This window comes from Sabethes cyaneus, chromosome 2 (assembly GCF_943734655.1).
Source record: "Sabethes cyaneus chromosome 2, idSabCyanKW18_F2, whole genome shotgun sequence".
Lineage (NCBI taxonomy): Eukaryota > Metazoa > Arthropoda > Insecta > Diptera > Culicidae > Sabethes > Sabethes cyaneus.
Genome location: NC_071354.1, coordinates 21,527,122 through 21,554,191, shown reverse-complemented (window position 1 = coordinate 21,554,191; position 27,070 = coordinate 21,527,122). Strand labels below are relative to the sequence as shown.

Genomic DNA, 27,070 nt, shown 5'->3' with positions numbered 1-27,070 from the left:
GAGTATGATGTCCGAAAGGAGTGGTCTCTTTTCACGCAGTGGAAAATCCGAAGCAAAAAGCTGAACAACAGTCAAATGTTGAAACTCCGATGTCACTGCTCTACACTGCTACATGTATACAACACACGCGTAGCGTAGAAAACGTGGAAATCATCTGTTGGAAAATGACCTCGGTGATGAAAGTCTGGTAGCATTATTTTGTTTTCGTTAATTATTTTTTGGGGGAGACTTCACCTTGACATTATGACAAGATTAATATTAATGTAAAAACATGACGATAGTTTACAATCAAAAATAGACTTCAAACTGTTTTCTTTGTTACTAATGAAAGTCTAGTAGGGTAAACATTCACCGACCCCTCGGTGCGATTTCGAACAATCAGCTTTACTCGACATTTCCACAGTTATCGCACGGTATAGTCATCGATCATGCGAGCGACCGGTTCGCGTTAGTCTTAGTCGAATGCGTACTTACACCGTGCGGCTATCATCGGCGTCCACTTCTCGGCCCCTCCGGTAAACACTTACAGCCACTGTGCAGGGGTTTCGCGTCGACGCTAGCGCCAAAGTGCACCGCCACCGCCTCAAGAAGCTCCATTATCAGTAGCCCGGCAGCAGTACGTAAGGCGGTACACGGTTAGCACTTCCTCTCAGTAGAACTTCGGCGCATCCGGCGAAAGCCATCAGTCAGGCACAGTCAGTCAGTCCGATCCCGGTGGCGGTTCACGCAGGAAGCGTTCCGATCAAGAGAACTTTCGTACGGCCATTAGCGGAGCGGTTCCTAATCCGTGCGTGTCCGAAACTGAGCGAAAAACAGGTGTGTGAAGTGTTGTGTCAATTTGTCCACTACTAAGTTACCTGCAAGGTGGTGTTCCATTAAGCATGTAAGTTTCGATATCTAAAGTATTGTGTATGATTAGCGGGGATGGAATGCGGGGTGGGTATCCAGCGAGGGGATTGTTTTTATCCATCGAACTGAACGTTTTGTATGGTATCGAAGAAAGGACAAGCGTTTTTGTGTTCGGTCATCGGACAAATTGATAGAGGCTAGACGTAAACTGTATTACCTTCGCGGCGCTTAAAGCAGCTACTACTGTGTGGAATAAATTATTTGGAATTGAAAACAAAAAAAAAGCAGCAGTTCGATGTACGACCCGGTGCACCCATATGCGTAAACAACTCGGAACCTGTTTCGGTAGCTCTACAAAAAGTGTGCAGTTGGAACAGTGTGAAAGGCATCTTCAGTCGTAGGTTCTATAGAACGATGTGCTGGCCCAAAATAAGGCCATTTGCAGTGTTACGTAAAAGAGTGATTCGAAATTGTTGTTGTTCGATCGTCCTCTCGCATCATTGTTTTGTGAAAAGCTTCGTAAAATTAATCTCTAAGATTAAAATCAAAGTTTAATCGTTCTAGATTATGAAGGAACATGAAGAACAAAAAAAAACGAATTGACGTAACGAAAACAAGTGAGATTACTTCAGTCGGAATAACTAACCTCAATGGAGGAGAAAAGTTACACATTCAACCATCTCAACCAGCAGTCTCGCAGATTTGTATAGAGAAAAATAATAGGGCGTCTCCATCGAAATATTTGCATAGGGAAGGCGTCATGTTTTCCTTTTGCTTAGAACAAAAAAAACGAAGGAAGGAATGTCAAATCAAATAAGTATTCTTATGGGAAATTTCAACGAATTATCTTGCTCCAAACATTCGCGAGGTTTGGACCTTTTGCAGGATCTAAAACAGACTGTAACAATGTTATGAACGCACTAAAAAGATTGTGGTGCTGATTTCTTTATCATCAAAAAGCTGTAAAAGCTGTAATCTGTATAATTATTTTCTAAAACTTAAGCTAAAGACCGACAGAAAGTCTGACCTGTTTGCCTGTAATTCCGTAGATTACCGTTTGAAATTATGACAAATTCCACAACTGGTTTCCAATGTAATTGGGGTCACTAATTTTTCACAAAACAAACCCAAGAAAATTTTTCGATTATCTTCGACATTGCTTGTCTCAAAAAATTTTAACTTTTGAACCAATCATTGTTGACCAACATGCAAAAAAGATTTCTCGGCAATTTTCGACAAAAATTCAGATAGCATTTCTTCTACAATACCAAAAAATCGACTTAGCGGTGAAAGCAACCTTTGTTATGCCATCACTATATGTCATTAGCTATAGGAATTGACTCGTTGTCGTGACTTAATTCCACTGTTTATTAACGCTTTATTAGTTTTCAGCTCTTCCCGAAAAACGGTCTTCAGAAAAAATTGTATTTTCTTATACTGAATTACTTTGTAGAGCATTTGAAAGCAATAAAAAATATTTTGTTGAAAAAGTTGAGCAGAATTGAATACTCACTTCTACCAGTCGAGAGTCCTTGCCGAGATTCTTGCCGTAACAAGAATTCCTCTCCACTGTACTCGGTCCTGGGCCACTCGTCACCAATTCGTTGCGCGTTTCGACACACGCAAATCGGCTTCAATTTGGTCTAAAACGTTTGGTCCGCCTCTATTCCTGGTGGTGCCGATGGGGTTCTTGAAGAGAACGGAATTCACTGCACAGTCATCCGGCATCCTTGCGACGTGGCCGGCCCACCGTAGTCTTCCAACTTTCGCCAGGTATACGATGGGAATCTCTCCAAGTAGTGCCTGCAACTTGTGGTTCATACGCCTACGCCACTCTTTGGTATCCGTTAGTACTCCGCAAAAAATAGTCCGCAACGCCTTTCGTTCAAATACGGCAAGTGCACGTATATGTCTTCCGTAAGCAAAGTTACTGTCTTAATTCCGTACTGGTCTGATTAACGTTTTGTACATTAAGGCTTTGTGCGGCGGCGTACCCAGCTAGCATTTTCATATGTATAAAAGAGGTCAAAATCAGCATTACAAACAGATATACACGCTAAATAAATCGTATTTCATGCGCAAAATTGGCATATCCGCACTATTTTGGAGGCGATATACGTGATTACGAATAATTTTTAGCGTTACGACTATATAAGTATTTATATACGATAATATCCGATTAAGCGCGACTCGCTCCGTACTACTCTACGATTTTGTGCTGAAAATCGTATGTATGCCAGTCATTATCATTATATACGACAGAAAATCAACTTGATCCCACTTTATCCAGCTTTAGTTACGATTTCGAGTTTGTTCGGAGATATTTACGATAGTTTTCGTACATTGATATACGAGTTGGGGCTAGCTGGGTATGCTCCTTGAAGGAGATGTCGGCGGTGTCAAGAGATCCAAAATATACGAACTCATCAACCACTTCGAGTTCATTGCCGTCAATGGCTCTCTATCCGTGGGAAGCAAACTTTGCTTTCTCTGGAGCGTCTTCTTATCATATATTTGGTTTTCGACGCATCAATTTGTAACCCAATCCTCCTAGCCTTCGTTTTTAGTCTGGCGTAGATTGCCTCCGTCGTCACAAGGTTTCTAGTAATGCTGTCGAAGTCGTCTGTGAAGGCTAGGAGTTGGTTACTCTCGTAATATCTGCCATAGCTGTTCGCGCTCAACTGTATCGCATGCTGCCCTGAAATCCACGAAAATATAATGCATGGGCACGTAGTACTCCTGGCATTTTTGGAGGATTTGTCGGAAAGCATAAATTTGATTTCTGGTCCAAGTTCTGGTTTTTAGTTCAATTAATTCTTTGAAACTCGTCCAGTTCGCTTCGAAGTACGATGGTCTAACAAGCGAGTCGTCATATGTTCAAATCTAGGCTAGGCGGTGCTGTTAGAGTTAGTAAGATCATTGCACTAGCCCCGTAAAATTGTCATGTACTCTAAAAATTGACTAAGAAGTCTGTCGATAAAGGAGGGTCAAGTCTTAAAGACGTTTATACCCAAGGCTTTCCTTTTATTTCAGTTAATTTTAAGTTCTATTTCAAGTCCTCTTTTATGTCTAATTTCAAGTCCAATTTGAAGTCTCATTTCCAATGTCATTTAACGTTCAACTTTGAGTTCAATTTGCTGTAAAGCTTCAAGTTTAAATTGGTCCAAACTTAAGTCCAATTTTTGTCCATTTTCAAACCGGATTTTAGGTGAAATATTGTGTCTAATTACAAGCCCAATTTCAAGTTCTGTTTGGTTCCAATTTGGAACCCAATTTTTAGTCCTACTTCGAGTTTAATTTTCGTGTCTAGTTTCCAGTAAAATTTCAAGCATATTTTTTAGTCCGCTTTCATGTCTAATTTTAAATAAACTTTCATTTATAAGTCAAGCTCAATTTCAGCTCTGATTTTAAGATAAATTTCAAGTGCGTAAAATACGTCGATATGCAAGACCAGTTTTGCGTTTAATTTAAATTCATTTTCCAGTTTAATTTAAGATCTTAATGAGCCCAGATATTAATTTCTTTTCTTGTCCAGTTACATACTAATTACAGGTCACAACTCGAGTTCAACTTAAAGATCAAGTCCAAAATTAAATCCAAATTCAAATCTAAAGTCAGTCCAATCCAAATTCAAACCCAATGTCAGTGTGCTTTGCGCAAAAAGTGATCTCTCTCTCTCTCTCTCTCTCTCTCTCTCTCTCTCCTATCAATATATGTGTCTCTCTATCTGTTGCTATCTCTATCCAATCTATCTCTATCCAATTACGATACCATGAATAATATCATGAAATCATGAAGTTTGAATTACTATGAAATCATGATTGAACTGCTATAACAGGCAGCTCAAAATCATTAATAATACTTCATGATCTTCTATTACGTTGTACCGTGATTATGTTGGTTCGTGATATCATGACTATTATTCATGGTGTATTTTCGTAGAACAGAATCCGAAAATCATGCGTCATTCTGCACGTTTTGGAGATTGAATTTCTGTATTTGTCTTTCTCTATCTTTCTTTGTCTTTCTTTCTGTGTCCCTTGTACGCGCTCTCTATGTCGCTTTTTTTATCTTCCTCGCTTTTTATCTCCCTATCTCGCTCTTTTTTATTTATATATCCCTTTAATTATACAGGGTGTTAGGTAGCTCGGTGTAAATACTTCAAGAGGTGATAGAGAACCACATTTGAACCACATTACAGAGTTAATAAACGTTTTTAGTTTTCGGCTCTATTTATCTTAAATTAGCACTGTAGGCTAGTTCTGTTATTTTCATTCACGTTTTCATTAAATTTCTCCTAAAAAAGTATGATAAAGTTGATTAATTTTATCTGCACGAATTCATACATCAAACATTGCATAGTAGATCATCGCGTGCGATGGACACGGTCTGACACGTATAAAAAACAACTCCGAAATTGACTTCTTGAGTCTCTCTAAGACGCTTTTGCAAATGATTGCTGCAACAAAATGTATTCTATATGATGGTCTTTAAACATTCCCTAGGTGCTTTTAGCCAGTTTAGTTTTTTTTTCGCGTCGATCGCTTAGTCATAAATGATATTGTACCGCACTTGTTAACTACTCTTAGAAGATAAATGCCGATTCGTTATACAGATGGTGTTACTGTTTAACGTATTTAGTTTCAAAATTTCAGACACAAACTTTCTAAGGAGAACATATGGGATCGTGATGTCATGTCGGTTCGTCTGTGTTTGTATTTCCAATAGCCGCCACGGTACATTGAAGCGAATCTACCTGCTAGTGTTGATTTTTTAGTAAAATAACCTAATCTAATTAAACTCAAGAAAAAGAAATCATCTGCAGCCACAGTGGACAAGAATGTAGTTAGACAAAAAATCTCAAATTAGTCTTTTGGTTTTGATTTGTGATAAAATTGAATTGAATTAACAATCAAATGCTGTTTGAACTCATGTAGTTTTATATAAAAAGCCGCTTCTTTCGGTAATGCTGAATACTAAGGTGTTTTCAATGCTGAATACTAAGGTGCAGACGAATGAGAAAATTCTTTTATATCTTTGGGTGAACAGAATTTTCTAGGTTAATCTAGGTTATACAAACTTATGGCGAATTAGTTTATTCAATCCGGGTTGGAACTGGATGAATTTTTTGTGTTCATTTGCTCCTATCTGACAGAAAAAATTGAATAAAACAAAAACATAGATTTTCATGGCACTTCAAAACAAAAGTGTGAAAGGCAAAAGGTGTAGAGAAAAAAGAAATATAAATGGCCGAGCTCATATAAGACCTTTGATAAACCGTAAAATACGATAATTATGAACTGACTTTAATCCAAGTCAACTAGACAAACACCAAACACCAAACTAGACAAACGTGGAAATGACTTATGAACAAGAATGTCTTAATTTAAACAATTTGCCTTTTGACCTACCAGTTGTAGTCGCAAGCCACTGTGCATTATGCACGCAAAGAACTATATAAATCAAACATTTAATCAATCAATTATCATCGTAAATTGGTTGGTTTGTTTGGAATTGATATACTTCTGAATTTCGCTTTTGTTCTGACTGGGAAATATATGTTATGCATGGCTAGATCATAACACCTTCATTCAATCAAACTATCATGAACGATGTGGGTAGGGGGACTCCACGACCAAATCTAGATTCTTTGTTGTCATTTTTCTTTAAGGTGAAATTAGTCGTCATCGATTCTGCCAATTTCAAAAGCAGTTTTTTGTTTGAAACAAAAATTCTGTTCATGAAAATATATCCGCTATGTTCAGATTGGCAAGAAGAAAGCAATATTTACATTTTTATAAACAGAACCCCGCTGTTGGGCCCAAAAATTGCTTTCTCAATTGGGCTCTCCGACGAAAAGTTAATGACTGCTAATTTCCCGTTAATGTGAAATTAGTCGTCATCGATTCTGCAAATTTCAAAAGCAGTTTTTTTGTTTGAATCAAAAATTTTGTTTACGAAAATATATTCGCTGTGTTCATATTGGCAAGAAAAATGCAGTGAATACATTTCTATAAACAGAGCCCCGTTTTTGGGCCCAAAAACTGCTTCTGAAATTGGGCTCTACAACGAAAAGTTAATGACTGCTGGTTTCCTGTTGAATGAACCGATCGTTCAACACCTTTCACAAAACATCAATCTTTAATCGGCTAGACATGTATGTACAAATGTGTCATTATTATTCTCCTATCGGATGATCTGTTTTGGAGTTTGTGACGAGAAAAATTGCTGTAGGTTCTTATTTGTCTTTTACACGCACAGCACTCTTCTAACATCCTTTGCACGCGTGCTCGCGGTGATAATGACCAGCGCGGCACGCGTAGATTTTTTTTCTCTTCTACTTCTTCTGAGATAGGTCTATGATCACAAACTAGGGCACGGGAGGGTATTTTCGGCCCATTAAGCGATGGCATCTATCCTATGGCCTAGTTCTAGTGGAAGAACAGGTGGTTTTGACGATCTTTGAATAAAAAATAGTAGATTACTCACAGTCTTGAAAATTGAAATTGTATGTCGGCAAATAGGCTGAATTTTAAACCTGCTGAAAATACCCTCCCGTACCCTATATGGAAAAGTAAAAGTCTGCTTGGCAACAGGAGGAGTGGCCAATAAAATTGGACATATATTTATAATTTTCTCAGGTAAAGGTAATTTATGATAAATCTTGGGTGGACTATCTAATGTAAATCTGTAAATTTTTTCTCAGCATTTCGATACTATTAAAAGGTAAATGCAAAACAGTTTAAAAGATAGTGAAAGAGTAGTTGTAAGGATTATGAAGAACGTCTGAATTTCGGTCAAATCTAATAAAAAATACTAATATGAAATAATCGATAAAGCAACTTATATGTACAGTTTAAATAAAATACCCTTTGACTAATACTGGGACTGTGTGCCACCCTGACACCGCTAAACAAGTAATCTACTTATCATTAATCACCAAACTAAAATTATTTCATGTTTGGACAAGTCTGAGAGGAGTTCTGGTGGGAAGCTCCAGTTGCAGCAAGTCGATATGAGTCGACTCGAGTGCAAACGACTGGACAGAAGACTCTAAGCTGTAGTACAAATCGGATGTGATTTCGATATTCTGCCGCGATATAACTACGTTTTGTGAGAAGATCAAGTATCAGTGGCGCAAATCATTACTATCATTCTTTGCCGTCACTGCGGTAACTTCGAGACCGCAATACGAGCTATCAATAAGTGGGTCCTCAAGCAATCTGCCCGGGGAGTAATAGCTTATCGAAACTAATAAGGTAAGGTTGGCTCACAAGCTGGTGCAATTGAAACGAAAAGCCAGCCACAAGCAGTAGGTACTCTGTAGCTAAGAATACACGGCAAAGGCGATTGTGGGCCGAAGCCCGAAGGATGTCCTCAGGACACATTGTATACTACGAATTAAGCAAAATAAACGGTATCGGACAACGGACTCAAACACCAGCACGCACACGACTCATAAACGTAAGTTGTATTTTTGTGCAAAAAACAATAGTGTCGAGAACTGGAAACTTCAGAGGGCCATCTAACCGAGCAGAATAAATATACCAGCAAGTGAAAATGTGATTTTATTTCTCGTTGCTTGACTTTTCTTCAAACAATGGTTAGTCGATTCTGAATGCTCATACGGACAAATGATTAAGTTGGCTGTAGCAAAGGCTGGTTACATACTAAATAGTAACAAAAATGAGGATCTAATTATTTTTCGAATTGCACACAAGTCTCTTTTTACACGGTTTATTTTTATGATTTTTGAATTGCCGCGGTTTTTTATGACGATTTTTTACACGGTTTTGTTACATCATTTTTCGAATTACCGCCATTTTTTACATAATTTTCGAATTACGCGGTTTTTCAGCGATTTTTAAATTCGAGTGGCTTTTTCGGTTATTTTTTCATTTAAAAATCGACAAAAATTTGCAAAATTCGGTGGTTAAAAACACCGAGGAAAAGTATGAAAAACTATGTTCGAAATCTTCGTTAATTTAGTAACAAAAAATTCATGGTAGCATTGTTTTTGTTCCTGAGCTATGACCGAAAATGTAACGATCAACGACGCTATATAATCCGTCGTTTTTGACAATAACTCAGGAACAAAACAACGATATCGTGAAATTAGTGTCACTAAAGGATAATGGCATAGTGAAGAACAGAAAAAAATAATTTTTTTCAAGAAGCAGATAGTCAGTCACAGTTTTTTCGATTTTTGTGAGCAATTTAGAATGTTATAATAACGGGTGGCAACTAAAATGTTGGAGTTTCTTCTCAAGCTGTCAAAAAAGACACAGATATATGAAGAAGATTTGATTTACTGAAATTTAAGATGCATTGTCCATTGTTGAAAAAAAATTAGTGAACATTTGACACTTTTAAAATGTTGTACCGTATACTTTTTGCTGAGATCTTTGTGCAATTCGTAGAAGTGTACAATGTACTCGCGAAATGCTTCTTGTTTTGACGCCATTTTAAGTAAAACTTGGCAAACATAAGCAAAACAGAAAATACTGGCAGAAATAGGAGATAGAGAGCTACCACCGACACATTCTCATTTCTCTCTGAGCTCCTTATTGTTATGCATAGAGGCCTCGAAAAAATTCCAAAATTTTAGTTACCACCCGTTAGGCACCAAAATGCATTCTCTGCTCTGCAATGAGCTGTAATACTTGATGTTAACATCGATTGCACAGAACGTTTTCTTCGGCAATTGTTTAAAGAGCGAATTAAACCTAAGCTACGGTACGCTGCAGCCTCTCCAGTTTAGAAGAACGGTGTCCGGTCGCTGTCCTTCTGTAATACTAACTTCTAATTAAAGCTCGTCTGGATCAGTGGAACCTCCAAATTCACGGCAGGATGTTAAGACAACTCGGTAATCATTTGACTACATTTAATAATCGGGATCAACAATGATAAATTGAGAAACCACAGTAGGAGATAGACTAGTTTTTTCATTACTGATTTCAATACAAACGGGATACCATCGGAGCCATCAATCTGCCATGATTATCCCGTCGATTTGCACGACGTTCCCAGTACAGGAAAATTACGGTGCTAGTGCAACGATCCTACTGACTCTGGAAGCACCGCTCAGCCGAGATTCGAACATACGACGGCTAGCTTATTAGACCAGCATCGTACCCCGAACCTAACAGGACGGTTGAGAGGTCCGAAAATGTTCCAACACTGGGAGTTTCGCTACTGGTCTATAAGTGGCTACATTCCTATCATACAAATTACTGCAGTGAGCATGAAGATCGAATCAACATCTTTGGGGTACCGCAAGAAAACAATCTGGGACCTCTGCTCTTTTCGTTGTTTATACGCAAACTGTCAGCTTTTCTCTCTGCAGGGTTGGGATATCGTGGAGGTTATTGAATACGACCCTACAACCACCCATATTTATAACACAAGATCGTAATAGAAAGTCCACATTAAGCCGTATACCTGTCACATTTACATTACAATTGCATAAGTAATGATTGGCATATGTCAATGCAAAGTAAACAATACGTTGTTTTGCAGTCGTGCGGGTCCTCATATACAACTTAAGACTGGAAATTGAAAAGCAGTATAGATCATTGTAATATTTAGTTATAGCTTAATCGTATATTAAGGAGTATTAGGTTACGTGCTCTAAAAACTGTTCTAAAAGGGGTGGCAACTAAATTTTTGGAATTTTTTCGCGGCCCTTATGCTCTACAACAAACGAGCTTAAAGAGAAATGAGAGTATGTATGTGTTAGCTCTCTCTCTCACTCTCTCCTCTTTTTGTTAATATTTTTTGTTTTGTTTATGCTTGCCCAGTTTTGCTAAAAATGGCGTCGAAACAAGAAGCATTTCGGGAGCGCGTTGTATACTTCTACGAACTGCAACAGAAATATCGGCAAAAAGTACACGGTACAACATTTAAAAAGCAAATATGTTGCGGCTTCGACTGTTTACCATATCCTAAGATGCCCAAAAACTATTCGCAAGCAAGGTAGTGGAATATCAGCCAAAATTATGCACGCAGAAAGACATCATTCTCTTTCCCGTTTCTTCACCAACAAGCCCTCTGGTTTGGCTATCAATTAAGATGCACCAGACAACTGTTCGAAGAAAATTTTGATCCCGTTTCAACAAAAACATCATCCAGATGGACAATACGTCTTTTGACCGGAAAGAGCATCATCGCATTACGCCAAAAAAGCACAATCGTTGCTGAATACCCATTCGATCCCATTTTTACCCAAAAGCCACGACCCGAAAAATCTGTCTTAGTGCACCCGATCGAAGATTTCTGCGTGATTTTGAGTTCCTTGGTGTACAAAAATAACTGGAGAGCCACGAATTGCAACCAGTTGATTGGTAGAAACAAGAGAGGCAATCACAAAGTTGACATGACGGCCGAACAACGCTCCTATTTCGACGTCAAACGAAAGCTTCGCCGAACAGCCGATTACGGGCCGTTTTCAAATGTACACTAATTTTTTTTCAACAATGGATAATGTATCTTTGATTTCGGTAAATCAGATCTTCTTCATGTATCTTTGCCTTTTTTTGACAGCTTGAGAAAAAAATTCCAAAATTTCAGATGCCACCCGTTAGAATGTAAGATAGTACATTGCCTTTACTTTGGTACTTACATGTTATTCTTATGTGGTTTGAAATATAACTTTTCCGTGCGGATACGATTTCGTATCTCTCAGTTGCAACCGAGATATACCAACCAAATTGTTTGCTGGGCCTGGGCCTGCTTTACTACGAGGTATTGTCTTACTGGTACTAGTGAATAAGACAAACTGAAACGATGCGCGCTCACACGAACTTAACTGATTGGTGGCAGGACCGTGGACTTGAACAGTAGCTGATTTACTTGGAATATCCTGGTTATCTTACGGATTAAAGGTTGGTCATTTTATATAGTCGGTATTTAAATTTCTAACATGAACAGGATGAGTGTATGGCACTCCAGTCTTTGCCAGAAACATTTTAGGATTGTTACTGAAATATGTTTACCGTTAGTTTTCCGAAATATTTTGTCTGGTCGTGTCTCTTCCCCGAAAAAATTAATCCAATTTCAAGCTTTCAAATTTTTTTTAGTGAAAATTTTAGTTTTTCTAAATACTTTGCATGCATTAAAAGAAGATGGTATCCAGTTTATATTGAAAACAGTAGTGAAAAAATTAGTCTATCTCCTATTTTGGCTTTACAATTTATTTACATTGCACTTACATTATTCGAAGTATTCCATCCTCACAAATTGAAAATCTAATTTCATTTAACCTAATTGATCTTCAATCAATTTGGCCCATTCACTTACTTTACTTATCGTCAGTAGTGAACGTTAATTTCATCGTACCACAGGGTTTCCAACTAGGTCCACTGCTGTTCATGCTATTTGCTAATGATATATATCTCATTTCTAATTTTTTGATTGTCATGATTTATGAAGATGATATGTAACTTTGTTAATTATCATTATGGAATTATTTGATTATGGAATAATGGAATAAATCATTAACTATTTCCATTTTGATTATTGAAAACAGTTAGTGTTTCTCTGATTTATTTAGTGGTTTCAGTTAGTAAGTGTTTCGCCGATTTATTCACCGTGCCGTATGAGAGTAGTAAAATGTTAGATTATCATCACTGCTATTTTTTACTTTCATCAGGTTGCTTGTTTGCCCAGCAGACAGCTGACATTTTTACAATTGCATTCATACTCAGCTGACAGAAGCAAAAAAATCCACAAAATTGATAAGGCATGCATTATTTCTTGATAAAAAAAAGCTCTCCATGTAGTCATCGAATGCAGTACTGTAGCGTAATATTTGCAGTCTTAGAACAACACATTAAAGCTAATTGTCGACCCACCACCGCGCTGCGGCGCAAGTATGTTGCTTGAGAGTGGCGGGAAAAAAACGAAAACTATCCACGCGCTCGCTGTAACAACCTACTGTACTGGCAGTGGCGCCGATTGGCTTTTGGAGATGTGTATTTTTAAAAATAAAGTTTGCCGTTTGCCAAAACACAAAAAAATCCAATACAACGGCGAAAGTGCTTCTGTTCTGCTTTTGAAAAATCTTGATCCTTGGCAGGCTACTATTTCGGTATCCACTTAGCGAAATGTTCAGAGCAGCCTTACCCCATAACCGGATCAAGACTAATTTAAGAACGTTAACCGAACATTTGTACCGCCGCGAGATGAACATTTTCAAACGCACGTGACGCCGGCCCAGGCATCAGCATCCACATGGTAGGTGCGTCATTGTCGTTGTCACCGTTGACGGTTGTCTTGGCGGTTGACATGTTCAGTTTCAGTTGTCTCTGGATGTTTGAAACAAACACACGACAAGGTGAAGGTCTACAATTTATAGACCCCTCCAGAGAGATTAAAGCATTTTCACGCCCGTCGCCGACCGCCGTCGGTCGTCGTCGTTGGTCTTTGCTCGCGGTTATCGTATTTCGTATGTGTACTTCTCGAAATAGATTGTAACTTTACGAAGCAAAATATAAGAATGCGGATTTATCGGCACGTGCATGGTAAATTATTTGCTCCGTCGCCTGCTGGGTACAACAGTTAGTCTGTTTACTGAAGTAAAGCCGAGCCTTCTGTTTGACTGTTACGTCAGGGTTGAACTTTGTACGTTTGGTTCATACGATTGGACGATGTCCGTAAAGGACGTCAGCCCAACGGTTCGGAATCATCGAACAATAGCGAACGTCCTTTGTGAACGACACTTTGAATGTTGAGCATTACGTTGTTCTCAGATTACATCTGATAAGATTACAAAGGTTACTAAGAACTCCACATTTCTAATAAATGTTGTAGATTAGTTGCCAGTCATAATTGGAAATTAGATCAAAATTTCATTGTCAATTTTGGGTGTATTACTATTCATCGATTACATATATGTATATGGAACAGGTATTTCTGTTCAGTTATCAACAAAAGCCGTCACATAATTGAGATTGATGGATTCCGCCGAGCAGCTGCTAGTGCATGGCCTTGCGATAAACGGGTCACGAATGAAAGGAATTACTATTTCTTTTAGTAAATAATTTGACGAGAAATACATTGAATATGACACAACTCTGAATGATCGTCACAGGCAAACAAGAGCTGGAAAGAATTGTGTGATAATGTCAGTTTCCTTTTCAGTGGACGTCGAGTGAAGTGATAACCGCGCGATGAACCGTCATGTAATAAAATCTGATGCACGAGGTTGGGTTTATAATTACTATAAGTGATGTCTATATAAATATAAGACACAGAGTGCTACCTCGGAGTGACTTCTCATTTGATAAGGATTGTAATTTATTGTGGGTATAAAACCTATGTCGTTTTGTAGAACAAATCACAGAGACGAGGCCAAACAAATCATCGGCTGGAATAATAAACAGCCGCCGCCAAATTCATTGCTTAGCCATAATAGTAATTATATAATTTGTTTGCTACTCCCATCGAGCGAGTTGAGTGTGACACAAGCGGACACAAATTCGTGACTCAAACAGGATGCTTATAAATATCCATTGGACTGTGATGTAAATAAACTAGCCCGACTTTCGAAACATTCGATGCTAAACATTATTTCAATGTACAAAATCTGATATACTTTGTACCTACTTGCACGTGCTTGCAGAATCAGTTACAGTAGCAATAATTAGATAACAAACTTCTTCCCCGAACAAACTTTTGTTCCCATCCAATGTGATTCAAATTGTCACTTTACCCTATCTGATGAAAATCGGTTTACCATTGTTTTAAACCAGAACTGATTTTCACTGGCTGCTGTTGCTAGCAAAAAAGGTATTGCGAAAAAGGTTGCTAACCGTAATAGGTGAGGGCACAATGATTTACGAAAGCAAGCACCTACGTACGGTTTCAAAAACAATCACTGCGCCCCGTTTATCAGTTCGAAAACCAGAAATTCGTCTCATGGTCGTCTCGTGTTCGATTCGGGTCACCGCACGTCAGCCAGATTGATAACAAATAAATGCATTCAAAAAAAGGGTGCAAGATTCCGATGTGGGTTGTCTTGTACTTTGTCTCCTTAAGCGCTTAACGTCGTGAATCGATAATTATAATATGGTTTTTGTTTGCATTTAATCCTACCAAGTGAGTCTTAATTCCCCACTGACAGTGACCAAAATATATGCTTTTGTATGAGAGATTTATCTTTTGCTGTCTCCTAAAAGATTTATCGGTGTCGTATTTTTCTGTTGACCCAGTCCCCCCAGCGCAAATCGTCAAACCAGAATAATTTTCATGGGGCCAATCATGAAGGAATTAAGAGATGTTTCCGGTTTTATGAACAGTCAACAGTGACAGCGATGAGTGACGGTTTCGAATTGGGTACATTGCATTCCAATAAGTAATCGATCTAATCGATAGTCTGGAGAAACAATTAAAAGTCCGGAACTAGTTCATTGATATAGCGATAAAGAAGTACTTTTCAATCAAGTGTTGGCGCCCCGTTTTAGCGACTTGTGTTCTGTTTATAGACAAGATCCACTTACTGGTAGATAATAGTCGCCTAGCTTGGTTACAAAGTAGTTTTCTTCAACTATGCAGCGAAAGTAGCTTTTGGACTGCTACCTAGTGTGTATATATCGAATATTTTTTATCGAAGTAAAGAGTTTTATTCAATATTTCATAATATAAATTATAGATGAAGGCGAGTCATAAATTTCCTATTCATAATTATCCCAGCTAGCATTTTTATATGTATAAAAAAGTTAAAAATCAGCATTACGTTCAGATATACATGGTAATAAATCGTATTTGATGCGGCAAAACTGGCATATTTGTACTATTTTGGAGGCAATATACGTGATGAGAAATAAATATACACGTGTCAGTTATATAAGTAACTATATACGATAATATCCGATTAAGCCCGGCTCGCTCCGTGCTGCTATACGATTATGTGCTTGAATATCGTATGTGTGTCAGTTACTGTCATTATATACGAAAGAAAATCAACTTGGGCGCACTTTATGAAGCATTAGTTACGATTCCGAGTTTATTAAGAGATATTTACGATAATTTTTGTACTTTAATATACGAGTTTGTGCTGGCTGGGATATTACTACACCAATAATTTTGATATTTTTTGTATTTGTTTCAATATAAATATAAATATTCTGTTAATTTAGGTCTAATTTGGAACTAATTTAGACTTCTAAAGCTTTCCTCATTTTTTCTGTATTAGACTCTTTAATTTTTCTCGGGGGTTCTAATGTTAATAATCCAATAATATAGGTCACGGTGTTCAAATACCGTTATTAAAAAATAAAATAGGCCATTTAAACGAAAAATGTCAGTTGGTTTGTATTGCCATCCTTCACCTCTGAGCCAATTTTTAAAAAAATCGATCGATTAATTTTTGAGTTACGCCCTTTTGAAGTTTTAAAGAGCAGATTGCTCATATAAAGTAAATAAAAATCTTCAAAGACACTTTCAAAATGAACGTAAATCACAGCCGGTATTGATTTTTTATGCAACATATGCCCACTGCCGACCATTTTAGGAGTTTTACGCTGTATTGGGACTAACCGGAAATGTTCCGGATAAAGTTATCGCTGTGGGAAATAGCCAGTATCAAACATGAACAAATACTTATGCGGCACCTCAAATTACTCCAGAATTTAAAAACTAGATCACTAACAGTCAGATCAACTACCTAGCGCCACGTTGGTTATATATGGACAAGTTCCTGGTACTTCCGGGAGCACCCAGACCAGTGGCCAGTTTTGTCCATAAACAAAAACTTATCGTGTTGCACCTTAAATCACACTAGAATTCAATAACTAGTTCAATAAAAGCCAAATTTACTATCTAGGCTCAAGCTTGGTCATATCTGGACATGTTTGGGGGACTCCGGAAAACCCTAGGAAATGAGCAATTTTGAAAATGAACAAAAACTCATCATACGACACCTTAAATCACACTAAAACTTTTAAAATAAATCCAAGTTAGCCAAATTGAGTACCAAGAACCACAATGGCCAATTCCGAACATGTCTTTATTATCAAAAATGTACAACATTATGTTATTGACTTCCCAGGGGTTGCCGGGGTCCCCCAAATATGTCCAGATATGACCAAATCTAACCCTAGATAGCAGATTTGGCTTCCATTGATATAGTTATTGAATGCTAGTGTCGCACGATAGGTTTTTGTTAATGGACGAAATTGGCCACTTGTCTGGGTGTTCCCGGAAGTCCCCGGAACTTGTCCAGATATAACCAACGTGGTGCTAGGTTATTGTTTTGACTGTCAGTGATCTAGTTTCTAAATTCTGGCGTAATTTGAGGTGCCGCATGATAAGTATTTGTTCATGTTCGATACTGGCTATTTTCCACAGCGATAACTTTATCCGGAACATTTCCGGTTAGTCCCGATACAGCGTAAAACTCCTAAAATGGTCCGCAATGGGCATATGTTGCATAAAAAATCAATACCGGTTGTGATTTACGTTCATTTTGGAAATGTCATTGAAGATTTTTATTTACTTTATATGAGCAATCTGCCCTTTAAAATTTCAAAAGGGCGTAACTCAAAAATTCATCGGTCGATTTTTTTAAAAATTGGCTCAGAGATGTAGGATAGCAATACAAACCAACTGGCATATTTCGTTTAAATGGCCTATTTTATTTTTTAATAACGGTATTTTAAACACCGTGAGGTACTACACTCATTATTGGATTTTTTTCTTTTTCTTCTTAGGCGACTTGTCATCAAAGCCTGTTGAACAAGGTTTCTCCAGTTAACTCGCTTGTGGGCTACCGATCTCCAATTACTTGGACACCGTGTACGCTGCGCTCCTGGTCGTCTTGTTCCTACCGAATTTGAGGCAAACACCATCTTTGCAAAGTAGTTGTCCGGCATTCTTGCAACATGCCCTACCCGTAGTATCCGTCCAACTTTAGCCACCTTTTGGATACTGGGTTCGCCATGGAGCTGTGCGAGTTCATGGTTCATCCTCCGCCTCCGCCATACTTCGTTCTCCTGTGCGCCGCCGAAGATCGTTCTAAGTCGTTCAAAACTTCGAGCATTCGCAGGTCCTCCTCGAGCATTGTCCATGTTTCATGCCCGTAGAGGACAACCGGTTTCATGCGCGTCTTGTACAGGGTGTACTTTGTACGGGGGCTTAGTCGAGTGCTCCCTTGGAAGTTGAGAGATCGGCAGTTCCACGTCCCGAGTTTCCAATCCATAGTCCTTTTTCATCGCGTGGGCCAATTGTTCCAGTCCGAATTTCCTTGTTCTTCGTGCTTCGTTCGTTCTGTGCTTTAGTATTTTTCGTGGTGAGAGCTTGCAAAGCCTGCTACACCAACCCCTGAAGGCCAACGAAGCTCTAAAGAGCCCTCCTTTCGTGTCAGCATACGACCTTGGCTTGCACCGGGATTGGTTACCCGATCTCCACCAAAGTTGGTCGTATCCCGGCTGATACCACGAGGAGGTAGGAATAGGAGTTGCTGAATAAGAGGCTATGAATCACTGTATGGTCTATTTTATGCCTACATGTGCACAAGGCACTGATAAGGCACGAGACACCGAGCCGTTTACCAGTCCAACCAGGAAGATACGACTGAGCATTCGGCGGTTATCAGCGGAAGAAGTTGCTCAAAGTACTCTCGGAAGACTGATAAGCGGATCGAACTTGAGGAGAACCTGAACGAACAAACGAGGCACATCCACCACGCGATCAGTAATACAGCGCGGGACGTGTCAGGTATTACTGCTGCAGCCACTGTGCAACTGTGACACATCAGTCTAGAGAGAGATACCGAGATGCTAGAGCTACCGAACAGAGACTTCACCGTCGTAAAAAATACCAACAGTGGGCTAGCGTTCTGACGGAGGCGGAGAATTGCTTCGAGCGGCACGATGCGGAGAATCTGATTCCCGAAAGATCGGAAGTGGCCAGGCGTTGGAAACAACATTTCGATGTACTGTTAAATGGTGAACAAGATGGAGCTGTCAACAGAAACCGGATATTGAGAATAATGGACAAGCAGTGGCTCGATCAACCCTGGACGAGGTCAGAAATGCAGCTAGAGAGCTTAAAAACTGCAGTAGTAGCTGGTAAGGACGGCGTCCCCACTGAACTTTTGAAAGTCGGGTGTGAACGGTTGTATTGTGCAATCCATCAGGTTATACTAAAGGTATGGACTGAGGCGGACTACGGACTGATTGGAAGGTTACATATGCCCTATTTACAAAAACGACCATCGACTAGAATGCAGCAATTATTGGGACATTACTCTCCTCAATTTTGTATACCAAATTCTCTCCCGTATCCTGTTTCATAGACTGAGAACGTTGCAGGAAAGCATTATGGCAAATACCAGAGCGGTTTTCAAGAGGGACGCTCAACGACGGACCAAATAGTCATCTTGCGACCGATTCTCCGAACAAATTCCGAGAATTCAACTTGCAGGCTCACCATTTGTTTATAGATTCCAAGACAGCGTACGATACAGTTAAACGAAATAAGCTGTGGCGGATTATGCTTGAATATTGTTTTCAAGCGTAGAGTTGTCGAAGAGGCGTACACACATCTTAAGGAGGAAACTACGAGGATTGGGCAGGTCTTAAACTCTGCCCAAACGAAGTATATGAGGGCTGGCAGAGAGCGAGGTAGCTCTTCGAGTGTTAGAATTGCGGTGGAGATAGATGGAGATTTTTGTAGTGGTCGAGGAATTTGTTTACCTGGGTACATTAGTGACATATGACAATGATGTAAGCTGTGAAGTAAAAAGACGGATAGCAGTCGTCAACAGGGTCTTCTACGAATTACGTTGCCAGCTGAGGTCCAGTAGCCTAAAGCCCCGTACTTTACGGCCACGAAGCGTCGACGTTGAAAGAGAGCGACCGATGAGTTCTTGGTGCTTTTGAGCGTAAGATCCTGCGATCAATTCTTGGCGACATATTAAAAGATATGCTGTCTGGCCACGTAGCAAAGATGCCGGATGGGAGACCAGCGAAAGCAATATTCAGCAGAGAACCCGACAGAGGCCGTCGACTTAGGGGCAGACCCCGTACCCGTTGGATGAGCGCTGTTGACGAGGATGCTAAAACAGTGCAGACGACTCCTAAATTCGGATTCGAAGAGTGGGTTATCGCCGTAAAAGTAATGTAAAGTAGGTGAGTACGATAGGAATCTCTCCAAACAATGCGTGAGCTCGTGCTTCACCAAATATCGTCCGCAGTACCTTCCACTCGAACACTGCAAGGGCGTGCCCTATGTCTCCCGTGAGTATCGTCACGGTTTCAATTCCATAAACTACTGGTCTAACAAGGGTTTTATATCATCATCACCTTCGTACAGCGGCGTATACCTACTTCTTGATCGTAGCCTTCTGCGAAGGGCAAAATAAGCACGATTTCCCGCTTGAATGCACCGCTGGGTCTCCTTACTAGTGTTGTTGTTCACGGTCTCCAACGATCCCAAATACACAAACTCATCTATCGCTTTATGTTCATCACTGTCATCGGTCATCGTCCATAGGGGTGATAGGCACGCGTTTGTTTCCTTAGAGCCTCCTCCTTTCATGTATTTGGTCTTCGATACATTTATTTTTAGCCCAATCCTCTAAGACTCCGCTCTCAGTTTGGCGTAGATTGCCACGGTCATCGTTAAGTTTCTGGCTATGATTTCGAAGCTATCTGCAAAGCCTAGGATTTGGCTACCCTTGGAAAACCGTGCCCCTCGTTTCGATAGGTCTCAAAGCCATGTCTCAAAGTGACACGAGAGAGTTCCCGTGTGATTAGTTGCCTCAGTTTATCCGGAAAACCGTGTTCGTGCATTATCTGCCATAGTTGGTCTCGATCGACTGTATCGTATGCTGCTTTGAAATCAATAAAGATGTGATACATGGGCACGTTGTAGTCTCGACATTTCTGCAAGATCTGTCGGATGGTGAAAATTTGGTTCGCAGTGGCGCGAGTCCCCGTGAACCCCGGCTGATAATTCCCTACGAAACCTTGTGCTATCGGTGACTGTCGGCGTAACAGGTTATGGGAGAGTACCTTGCAGGTGGCGTTTACCATCATTATGCCGCGATTGTTGCAACAGTCGGGCCGATCACCGTTTTTACAGGTGGGACAACCAACTCCTTCCATTCATTCCTCCGGTAGCCTCTCTTTCTCCCAAATTTTAGAAATTACCTAGTGTAGAGCCGTTGTCAGCGCTTCTGGGCCACGTTTATACAGTTCTGCCGGTAAGCGGTCCTTACCAGCGGCTTTGTTGACCTTCAGCATCCCGATTTCTCGTTTAACTTCTAGGAGGTCAGGTTAACTTCCGTCCCATTTCCAAGCCATTTTTTTCTCTCCACCGCTTGTTGGTATTCGCCATCAAACCAATCATTTTGGATACTCCGGGATGCTGCACCTAGTACCTCTCCGACGGCCGAGCGTATTCTACCCCAACCGTCTTGGAGTTTTGAGGCACCTAAATCCTCGGAAGAAGGTAGTGTCTCATCCAGTATTCGCACGTAGTTGTCGGCAGATTACGGATTACCTAGCTGCCCGATGTTCAGCCTAGGAGGACCGTCTGCGTATACTGTTAAAGCTTGCTTTATTTAGAACTAGCTGATCCGACAAACTTCGTATTGCCACAAATTAAACAGTGTTGTACATGAATCGTGAATCTCGGATGACCTTTGTCACAATCTCGAGTTTGGCAAGTTTCTGAGGAGCTCAACCTTAGATCATTCATTTGTATGGCAGCCCCCTCTTAAACAGGGGAGGGGTCCTAATTTGGTTCCAGTTGCTTGATTAATTCTCGAGTTATGAGGAAATTTGTATTTCGTTTGTATGGGAGCCTCCCCTCCTCAAAGAGGGAGGGGTCCTAATTCATCATAGAAAAAAATCCTGCCTCCTAAAACCCCCACATACCAAAGTTGGTTCCATTTGCTTGACCAGTTCTCTAGTTATGCTCGAGTTATGCAGAAATTTGTATTTTATTTGAATAGGAGTCCCCCTTTTAGTGGAGGGAGGGGTTTCTAACCATCATAAGAACGTTCCCCAAAAACCGCTACATGTAAATTTTCACGCCGATCGGCTCAGTAGTTTTCGATTCTATAAGGAACATACGAACAAACAGACAGAAATCCATTTTTATAGGTATAGATTGGAACAAACTTTTGCTTATGTTGTGGCACTCTTGGTGGACGAATTTGTAAATTCTTGGCGCTCACGTGTCAGAAATTTTGTTAGTTTCACCTATGTATCTTTGACATTCCGCAAAATGGCTTTATTTTGTAAACAAATAACATGGAAGCCAAAAGAAGGGAAAGAATGTGCACAGTTATTTGATAATCAATCAATTTTTACCGAACTTTTTAAGTGTGTAGGTCTAGGTATAGGGGGAGTTCTGTGTGGCCGGGCAGACCTCTATGCCCGGACACTGGCGTTTTCTCAAAAACAGGGAATGATAAAAATATTTGAATGATTTTTATAGTTTATTTTTTTATAACAACAGTTAGAGAAGCACCATGTTTTCCGTATTGTCATTTTCATATGTGGCTTTGAGACTTAAAAAGCAAAGGCCGCACCTGCTACCAGAGCTGTTTATCACGACGCTTAATTCAAGCACAGATTCCGTAAATCTAATTAAGAGTGCGAATTAGAGTTTATTAAATTTATTCATCTTCCACAAGAAATCAGTTCGTTTGACAACGTTTTTGTATCTAGACGAAAATTTCATTTAATGTGTATTACGAATTTGTTTGAAAAAGCAATTTTGCTTACAAAAATATTCTTTTTGATATGTATATTAACAAGGGTAAACTTATTTTATCAATAAACCGATAACAGTCCATATTTTCAGGACCTCCATTTCATATATTATAGATCCCTCACTGTAAACTTTGTATAACTTTAAGAATAACGAAAGATTTTTCTTTTAGTTCTACAAAAATTTTAAAAATATTTTCGACTTGAAGGAGACTTAAAACTAAACTGAAATTATAACTATAATTGAATTTATAATCGGAGTTAACAATGGACTTCAAAGTCAAGGGTTGGAAGCAGGAACCGAAACGGTTACATTTTTTCTCTACATTCACTAGCATGCAATACCATGTCATATGCTAGCCAATACCATCGCTCTGTACTGTTTCTGTATCGACAGTGCCTATCTCTTGAACGTGTCGAGATTAGCCTGAATACGTACATGATAATAAGCAAACATTTTCGTATGTCAGCCGACCATTCATACAAAATGTCGTGTAGAAATGACATGCATTAGTCGCTTTTTGCTTACAGTTGTAGTTGGAATAGTATGGAGCAATGATAGAGAATATGGTGTATTGGGAACCTTCTTATTTAAAACCGTGTTGTTTGGGGGAAAGCTGTATGTTTGGTTTACTGCGCAACAGCAAAAGAGAATACAAAAAAGTATCTCCAAGACTGGTGACATCTTCTCCCCGAGTATGACACGTAGACCAAGAGATGCGTTGTTCTTGCATTTCTTTTCGGTGCTTGTGTACCAGTAACGTGTCGCAAGATTGGTAGCAAGAAAGAATGGTAAATATCTTCAAATTTTTGTCACCAACCAGTACATTTTACGTTCCTGGTTGGAAGTGTAAAACACAAAAGTTAAAACTTTAATTGAAAATCAAAAGTAAAGCGCCAAAAATGAAAAGTTAAAAGTTTAAAGTCATAATTAAAATGCCAAAGTCAAAGGTAAAAATATAAAGATTCAATTGAAAATTCGAGCATTTACGAAATAAAAGTCAAAATTAAAATTTAGAAGTCAAATGAAAAAACCAACATCAAAAATCAAAAGCCTAATCAAACACTAGAATGTCAAAAATTAAAAGTCAAAATTCAAACGGCAAAAAAGTAAAAAAACAAAATGGCCTTATTTTCATAAACTGTTATGGCCAAAATAGGTCCATTACCCTATTCAAATTACACTAAGCGATGTAATATACCATCAAATGAATACAATATGTTTACCCAATTGTTAACCAAGTTGAATAAACGAATTCGGTATAACTAGTAAGCAGGTACTTGCTTGCGCCATGAAAGCGGGTTACCGTTGGCGTTGGGTAGTGATTTCAGAGCAGTGAAAGTATTAGTAAAAGTGTTGATTGGAATAGTCGCCACTCTCAGTGTGAAGTTTTGTTTTGTTTTAAACAATCTTGTTATTCCATTTTTTGGAATAAATTTGCTTTTCTGTCGAATCTGAAAAGTTCACTCGCGATTGATTATCAAAATCAAGTGAAGTCTTTTACGAAGCTGGCTAATGCGTTGTTGCGGAAGTACCACCGGTTTTTGGTTGCTACTTAGGTATTTGCGTTAAAATGGCATGCATGTGATTAAAAAAATCAAGCTCGTCGCTACTTTATTGCTGTGAACCATAATTTTTTTTACGATTATATAGCGTACAATTCACTTATCAACATCACAAGTGCTTCTGCGGTAACCCGTTGCGTGCAATAAAGAGAAGAAATCACTGTACAAACAACTCGATGGCGTTATCATTGGAGGCCAAGAGGACAGATAGGATGAAGGTATGGCAAAGTTATTTTACTTTACTAGTTTACGAAGGATGGTCACCTCCGGCGAGTAGCGGCCTGATTTTTTTATCGATTTCAGAGCAATCTCGCACTGAACTCAATCCGCTTATATGGTACCCACTTGAACCCTAATTACATCGGTCCTCGATGATCTAAAATCTCCTGCAACTGGCGCTAACCGCCAGTTGAGTGTCCTATAACAGCCTGATAAGACACCAACACTAAGCAGCTAATGTTCTGTTGTCTACTCTTCTGTTGTTTACGTTTTCTATTTCAATCGTTAGTAGAGTAATCAACACTAGTTTGTGCTACTTAGAAACATGCACTTACATAAGATTTAGTCTAATCGTGACGCAAATAACAAACTCAACCGAGCTGAACTTTAACCAAAAGGTTAAATAAAATAATGTTACCTTATTTTATATGGTAAACCCCATCCAATAATATTTCCTGTGAAAAAAGAATTAAATTTTGAAAATTGTCATTTCTCGTTTGCACAGATGAGCATGAAGAAATCAACCCTAGACAACATCGCGATTCTGCTGGCGGAACTGATCGGCACCGGTCTGTTGGTGTTGCTAGGATGCATGGGCTGCGTAGGAGGACTGGGCCATACGCCCTCGCATTTCGAGCTGTGCATCAACTTCGGTTTGGTGGTCATGATCATCGTGCAGGTGTTCGGGTGTGTGTCGGGTTCGCATCTCAATCCGGCGGTGACCGTGGCCGCTTGGGTGTACGACATGGTATCTACCAAGGTAAGTACCAATCGCCGGGAAATTAACCGATGAAAAACTGATGATTTGATGAGACTTTCGCAGATGGCTCTCGGGTACGTTGCTGCTCAGATTATTGGAGCCTTCATGGGATTCGGAGCGTTGAAGCTGCTAACCCCGTCGGATGTGTTCACAACTGCACTGGAAAACGGAGCCGGTTTCTGTGTGACCAGTCCGAATCCACGAATCAGTCTGGCTCAAGCCGTTGGTATTGAATACCTGGCCACAGGCGTTCTCGTGTTGGTTTGCTGTGGAGTCTGGGATCCTCGTAATGCCAAGCATCACGATTCGGTTGCGCTGAAGTTCGGTTTCACGATCGGCTGCCTGGCGGTTGCTGCCGTAAGTTTTACTAAAAATTTCCAATTTATTTTAGTAAAATACTAAAAGTCTTATTTTTTACTGTAGGGTCCCTACACTGGTGCCAGCATGAACCCAGCCCGTTCGCTTGGTCCGGTTCTGTGGAACGGAGTCTGGACAGCACACTGGGTATACTGGCTGGGACCACTGAGTGCCGCCTTCAGTGTCGCTTTCCTGTACAAAACCGTATTCCGACGTGAAGTCCAACAGATTACGGCCTCGCCAAGCGAGCTAACTGCCCTGAATACCGAGAAGTAGAACAATGCTCAACACCAAATCCAAAGCGTATATTATACAAAATAGAAAGAATGTCGAATTTGGAGTACCCACAAAAGCGAAACAAAGGCTGCATTTCACTCTATTCATAATGTCACTCCAAACCTCCTCAAATAGACAGGAATTAGCGCTTACTTACAGTTGCAAAACTAGAGATGAGAAGATGAACGTAACGAGTGCAACTATCTATAGACTCATAGGTATAGGAAAGCAATGTTACTTTTTAAACTGTTACATATTTACTAGGATACGTTGGTTTAATTCAAAATAAAGATATTGAATTTTTTAGAGGATATGACTATTATTGCTCCTCATCGTCAAAGAAAAAGAAGCACATTACGAATTGTGTCTTTTTATGTAAAGAATCGAACAGCAACTGTGAAAACAAATTTTAAGAAAACAGTATCTTCCGACTCTTTTGCCGGTAACACTTTTCCGGTTAGTGAACGAGTAAAAACCCAGTGTTCTATTTTTAGGCTTCGAGGTCAAACCACTGGCGGAATGCTCTACCTTCACATTGTATTACTCCGTCATTCATCCTCGACAGATTGCTGACAGATTATTATCGAGAATGGGCTATGGCAAAGATAGAAAAATTTGAAGTATTGTGAGTTTTTTTCTCGAACGATCACATGTTATTTGGTTTCGAAACTTTTCCTCTCCTCTTCTGATAGGTACTGAACCACTGCGTCCATTATTTTGACTATTGTTCATTTCGTTTTTTGTGCGCTTCAAGCTTACGTATATCACTTATTGATAAAGTGATAGCCTAGAAGCTGGAGCAAGACAGGTGCCAATAAGGGATAACTTGATTTATAAACCGAGTTACCCTTATCGGCAACATAAGCCAGATCTCCCACGGCTCCAATATGCCCTTTTTGAGATACTGCAGCCTGTATCCTATTAGTGCTCCGCAATTACAGAGCAGGTATTCCGAGGTTTTGCTTTCGAGGTTGCAAAAACGACAAATCTTGTACAAAACCAAGATTTCGTAGATGATATTTGCTCGAACAATGTCCTGTCATGAGCCCGTTAAATGTGCTGAGGTCTCTCCTATTGAGGCGCAGCAACTTTTGAGTAATTTTAATACTCGGCGTTATAATTCTTTTTGTTTGGTCAAGTGATTGATCCCAATTGGCCATGACTTTTTGGCAGGTTTGGCATGCATTTTTCGCTTTGATTTTGACCTTTTGATTACTGCACCTCAGCCAAGCAAAATTTGAAAAAGTGATGTATTTGGCATTTGTAGAACAAGTAATTGTCTACAATATTGCCAAAAAAAGCAATGTTTTATCTTCTGTAT

At 39.5% G+C, this 27,070-nt stretch overlaps 1 protein-coding gene across 1 annotated transcript; it reads left to right on the top strand.

The window, feature by feature from the left end:
- Positions 1-543: 543 nt before the first annotated feature.
- Positions 544-26,054, top strand: LOC128738591 (aquaporin-like). The gene is made up of 4 exons (XM_053833842.1): positions 544-883; positions 24,862-25,116; positions 25,180-25,473; positions 25,540-26,054. Exons 2-4 carry the CDS (start codon positions 24,862-24,864, stop codon positions 25,747-25,749), a joined length of 759 nt encoding a protein of 252 aa, XP_053689817.1. The 5' UTR covers positions 544-883; the 3' UTR covers positions 25,750-26,054.
- The last annotated feature ends 1,016 nt before the right edge of the window (positions 26,055-27,070 follow it).